Below are 5,795 nucleotides of genomic sequence, written 5' to 3'. Positions count from 1 at the left end.
CCATCTGCACTTCAATATTCTTGATAGCTGAATCATGTGCATCTACTCTCTCACTAATTTTNAACAAAAGACCCTCAATTGATACATCATACATGCAATCCTTTTGTTGAAACAGAATAAAAGTAGAAACAGAATACTTGAAACAAATAGTACTCAACAGAAGAAATCAATAAATCGCTAGAAATCTTCATCAAATTCATTTCCATCGCTAGAAAATAGAAATCGCTAGAAAGTAGAAACATACCTTTGAAAATTGAAATTATCGCAAGTTCACAAGTCGCAAACAGCAGCGTGAGTGAGGACTGGGGAGTGAGGAGTCGGAGCTGCGAAGTGCGAAGTCGGAAATCGACCCAAAATCCAAATCGCCGACGCCAAATCGCCTAGCGCTAGCAGCAGTCTGCTGAGCAGATGAAATTGTCTTTACTCTTTAGCCTAAACCTAATGCCCTAAGTAACTAAGTTAGTATTTAGTAACCAGCTAATAAAGAAGGGTGGGCTTGGGCAGTTGGGCTGGGGCTGGAAATTAAATAAAGAAGGGTGGGCTTGGGCGTTGGGCTGGGGCGATGGGCAGTGGGCTGGGTTTTTTGGTCTTTTTAAAAATCGGTATTTCGGTATAACCGAAATACCGAAATTTCAGAATTCTAACACCGAGTCCCGAACCGAAATACCGAAAATTTAGTACCGAATTAGACCGAAATACCGAAAAAACCGAAACCAAAATATCGAAATAATTCGGTCCGGTTCGGAATTCGGTTTTTTGGATTTTATGCCCACCCCTAATTTCAACCCCTCTCTCTCCCCCCACCCACCCCTACCCCTACCCCTTCCCACCAAAAAAAAAAAATAAAAAATAAAAAGCTAACAAAAGAAAACAATACATCCCCTTCCTCTCTTTCCAGTCTCTTTGAAGCAGCACCTTGTATTGCATTTTGAGTCTTGAGAGTTGAGAGAGAAATAATTAATAAACAAAGAGAAAATAAGATAGGAGAGAGAGAGAGAATATCTCTCATACTTTAACATATATTCTTACCTGATGAAATTTTCTTTCCAATCGGCATAACTTTCTCTAGATTTATCCATTGAATATTTTCTATTCCTCTATCTCACCAAAATCTTCATCAAAATCTTTACTTATTATTCCCTATTGGTTTTGAGTTTCAGCATGTGAATTTTCCCTTGATACCATATATTGAGATTTATCCCAATTTTTTCATCAGATTACCCTCAATTTGTTATATCTTCATCAGAAAATTCAGAACTGAGCCTCTGATCAATCTGTAAAACGTAACTGATTTTTATTTGTTAGTTACCAAAACTGCCCATTCACACCCTTTGGGTCAAGACTGATAGAAAAACAGGGTTTTATTGCTTAAAAAGCCTTGTCTCTGATCAGAATTTGTATCAAGAATCGATTTTTGGTTTGTGGGTGTCATCAAAATCGGATAAAGATTGAATTTTGTTATCTGGGTGTCAATAAAGATTTGATTTTTTGATCTGGGTGTTGAAAAAGATTTGATTTTTTCTTATATAAGCTTTCAGTTATGGCCAAGAGTTTTGGGACTCTTGAAAAATGGAGGGATTATTTTAGGACAGCAAATTCAGATATATTTGATATAATTGAGCATGCAGTTATGGTGGCAGCTACAGATTGTCCAAAAGAGTTCAAATTGAGAAGAGATAAAATTGCTGAAATGCTTTTTACATGTAAAGTCACAAGGTGTTTTGGTTGTGATAAGGTTGAATTAGCAGTGCCTCTTGCTAATGATGATGAGGGAAAGAATAAGAATAAGAGTGAGTTTGGTGGAGGATTTGAGGCTAAAGAGAGCAAAGCCAATAGTAGTATAGATCATCATATTGAATTGAATGTGAATCAAGTTAGTAATTATAGCTATGGAGATGCTGAGGCATTGACTGAGGAGATAGAGGAAGAGACTCAGACTCTTGGAGAGGTTCTTAGGATCAAAGATATCATTGATAACAGTCAACATGAGGTTCATCTCTTTTAACTTGTGATCATGTTTAAATTTCATTTTTTCCTTGATTCTGTTTTCTTGAGCCAACCTCTCTACTCATCTGGAGTCTGGAGTAGGGGTATGGTCTGCCTACACACTACCCTTCCTAGACCCCACTTGTGGGGTTTTACTGGGTTGTTGTTGTTCCTTGATTCTGTAAGTAGATTATGGAGTTCTTTTTTTAGGGCTATTAGACACAAGGAAGGAGAATTTTGATAATTGAGCTTAAATGTGGTTAGATTCTTAAAACTTCTGATGTTGTCTGACATAAAACTGGTCACATTTTTATGTGGTTGAATTTGAGGGCCATTCTATTTTCTATACTAGTGTTTGTAACTGGAAAATGTGATAAAACAGTTAGGACATGTTTTTGCTTTTCAGTTTCCTTTTTTTCCTCCTTTTGATCTTTTGAAGTAGTTCTATAAGCCTGTTGCTTTCTTTAGCTTTCAAAAATGTATGAAGCTACTTTAAACTTTATCTTTGATTTCCAATTTTGCAATTTCACTTGCTTGGTTGAGGGAATTCATAGTTTTGAGATTTTGATTGCTTTTTCTTTTTGACAGTCCGCAGAGGTTTATGAGTGCTTAAGAAGGCTTCAACTAATGGCTTTGTCTGTGGAGACCCTGAAGGTTTTGATCATTTGCTACTTCCAAAATTTTATCAGCCATTTGTTTTAGTTGCAGTTTTACTTCTTTAATTTCATTTCACTTTTTATTTGGGGGTAATGTAATTGTTTCTATACAGGCTACGGAGATTGGAAAGTCAGTTAATGCTCTCAGAAAGCACAGCTCAAAGGATATTCGGCATCTATCCCGGACATTGATTGAGTAAGAAACTCTCGCTTTATTGCTGAAGTAAATTACCAATATGAATCCACAGCATGGTTGTTGTAATCTGATACAGCATCCTTTTAACGTTACTCAATTTTGTTGTTTTCGCTAAGGTTTGGACTTTTGTCTTCTAGTCGAACTAACATTTCATATCGGTGTCTGCCAGCTTGCTTTGTCGATTATACTTTTGAGCTAATATTACTTTTTAATGCTTGCCACTATTTGTGCTTATAGGTTTTCTCTAATTGTTGTAATCTTGACCATATACATTGAGTACGTGATAGCTTAATTATCAACGCATGGTAATGAACTAATGATACTCATCACTTTATCCATTCAGTGCTTCGTAAAATTTCTGACTCACTTCCGTAGCCCCTTTGCATTTATCAGAGTATATGACTAACCTTGCTCCTCACCGGTGCAATTTGAGCTCTAGTTTTTGTGTTTTATATCCCTTGTTGATCTGTGCAACTTGCTTAGTTACTTTTTGGGAACCTCGTCTGTTTCTATAGAGTGCTTTAAGTTCGGCATGTTTGTAGCTTATAGCTGATCGCTTTTTTGTATATCACAGGGATTGGAAAGTTTTGGTAGATGAATGGGTGAATGCTACTGCAGCCTTTACAGGTTGTTGTTTAAACCTTCCTCTTGTTTTTTTTTTCAATTTTCAGGAAAAGAGAATTTAGTATTCCGTTCCTCTATTTTTATTTTCTCTTGCAATTCTGAACTGAAGTTTGCTTAAAGGTACTGAAAGCACTCCAGAGTCTATGAAAGTATCTGTAGTTGATCAAGAGGAGGAAGGACTTCCTTCCCCGCCGTTGGATGACTTAGCTTTCTTTGCTGCTCAGACCACTTCAATGGAGTTGTCACAAGTACGCACAGCTTCTTCTCTTCAAGAAAATTAATTATTTTTCTTTGGAGGTTGCCACTGACTCATTTTCTCTTTGTTGTTTGTGACCAATGAAGTTCTTTGACGGCATGGATGATGATGGAAGTGAGTAGAATTTGTGTCCATATTCTTTCAGTATAAGCTTTGCTATTCGGTTCTTTATTTGAATTCCCCACTAATAAAGGTATATTTCTCTGTTTGGGGATTTTATTTCAGATCCTCGAAACAGTGGGGAATTCAACGAGAACCGAGGAAATGGCAGAAAGTCGTCACTGGATAACCAGAATAACCCAGTTCGGAAGAAGCAGTCGGCTGATTTCTTCGATGCTGCTCCCAAGGAGAGGAAGGGTGAACAACAAAAGAAACAAGAAACTGTAATCAAGAAACAAACACCAGTTATGAGACCAAATAAGCCATCCGGAGGTGACTCTGGGCCCGGAAGACCGATACAACCAGCCTCAGAACAGAAGCTCAAGATGAGCGAGATGAACTTCCAGCAGAAATCCGATAAAGGCACAGTTCAAAGGAGGCCTGTGCCTACTCAACAAAATGTGAGTATCAGAAAGGAAGTTATCTTTTGATTTATGTAAACCGCTGATCTCTATCTAACTGTGCATAATTTCATTGCGTAGAAACTTAGACGCTCAGATGAGGATGCAGTTCAAGTCAAACTTGAGGCAACAAAGAGAAAGCTTCAGGAACGGTACCAAGAGGCTGAAAATGGTTAGTTTCTTTCTCAAATATATGGATATTCTAAATTCTAATTCTTCTTTTGAGAATATTGAAATTGATTGACTCGAGACTATAAGCTCCATTTATGATCTGAATATATTTTATAATTGTCCTTTAGCCAAAAGGCAGCGGACAATACAGGTTATGGAGTTGCACGATATCCCCAAGCAGGGTATCTCCAACCAAGGTCTTGGCCTTAAAAATCCTCATACGAGACCGGGCAACAATAACAGGCATTGGGCAAATGGACGTCGCTGAATTTTCTATCAACCGACTGTCTCAATAAGATCTCAGTTTTCATCCACCTTTGCAAGTTATTCTTGTAGAAAAACACTGATGACTCCTCAGTCTACTAATTTCTCAACTTGCTGTGGAAACAGAGGATCTCATCTAATTTACCTCAATAGTAGAGGCCACTCTCAAATCGGGAGGGGCACGCGAGTGTTATCTGAGTTACAATATGCTTAGATAAACATTTTTCTTGGACCTACAGGGTTTGGCATTTTTGGTCTAAATTTTTTTGATATTTAGGAAGGACTTATTACCATGTATTGATTATTAACCATATGCTTTCATAAGAATACCCTGACTGTAAATTTGCACAGAATAAGTGCATTTTCATTTTGGTCAGAACTTTTGTATGAAGCACAGAACATTGAAATATGAATGGAATAGAAAAGGCTGGTTACATTCTCTTTTTTTGGCAGTTAGTTAGATGGCTATCACAAATGACATTGTTCTATAATTTATGTCATGTTTCCCATCTATCAAAGCCTAAGGTGACAAAGTTAACGAGTACCTGTGCTAGCGGGAGATAGCAAGTAAGGCAGTCCGGTGCATTAAGCTTCCGCTATGTGCATGGTCGGGGAAGGGCCGGACCACAAGGGTCTATTGTAAGCAGCCTTACCTTGTATTTTTGCAAGAGGTTGTTTTCACGGCTTAAATCCGTGACCTCCTCTTGGTTACATGGCAGCAACTTTACAGAAATTGGTGGAAGATAGCAAGTATCACGTGGAATTAGTTAAGGTGCACGCAAGCTAATACCATTATAAAAATAAAAAGTTATGCCATGCAGTTTGTTGACTTAATTGGTTATGGATAAGGATTTGTGTAAAGGTATTCCTTTTTCTTCCCCTCTATACACGTGGGAAAGTTTTTGTTGATTGTTAGTTTGGTAAGGCTTTGAATACCCTTGTTATCAGGTAAAGCAAGTGGGGTTGGATGACCATTTTAGGTAGGGACACATTTCGTAAAGATTTGGTTGTTGCTTAGGGGAATGGTGGATGAGCAACAACAAAATGATGTGGAGTGCATTTAATTTTATTGTAATCTATCC

General features: G+C 37.7%; 1 protein-coding gene across 1 annotated transcript; it reads left to right on the top strand.

The window, feature by feature from the left end:
• Positions 1-897: 897 nt before the first annotated feature.
• LOC109209730 (probable mediator of RNA polymerase II transcription subunit 26b) lies at positions 898-5,154 on the top strand. Its single transcript, XM_019373050.1, has 9 exons — positions 898-1,990; positions 2,575-2,640; positions 2,756-2,838; positions 3,413-3,465; positions 3,583-3,710; positions 3,805-3,832; positions 3,944-4,278; positions 4,360-4,450; positions 4,578-5,154. The coding sequence occupies exons 1-9, from the start codon at positions 1,541-1,543 to the stop codon at positions 4,715-4,717; spliced, it is 1,374 nt and encodes a 457-aa protein (XP_019228595.1). The 5' UTR covers positions 898-1,540; the 3' UTR covers positions 4,718-5,154.
• The last annotated feature ends 641 nt before the right edge of the window (positions 5,155-5,795 follow it).

Source organism: Nicotiana attenuata, unplaced genomic scaffold (assembly GCF_001879085.1).
Source record: "Nicotiana attenuata strain UT unplaced genomic scaffold, NIATTr2, whole genome shotgun sequence".
Lineage (NCBI taxonomy): Eukaryota > Viridiplantae > Streptophyta > Magnoliopsida > Solanales > Solanaceae > Nicotiana > Nicotiana attenuata.
This window is presented reverse-complemented; position numbering and strand designations above follow the sequence as displayed.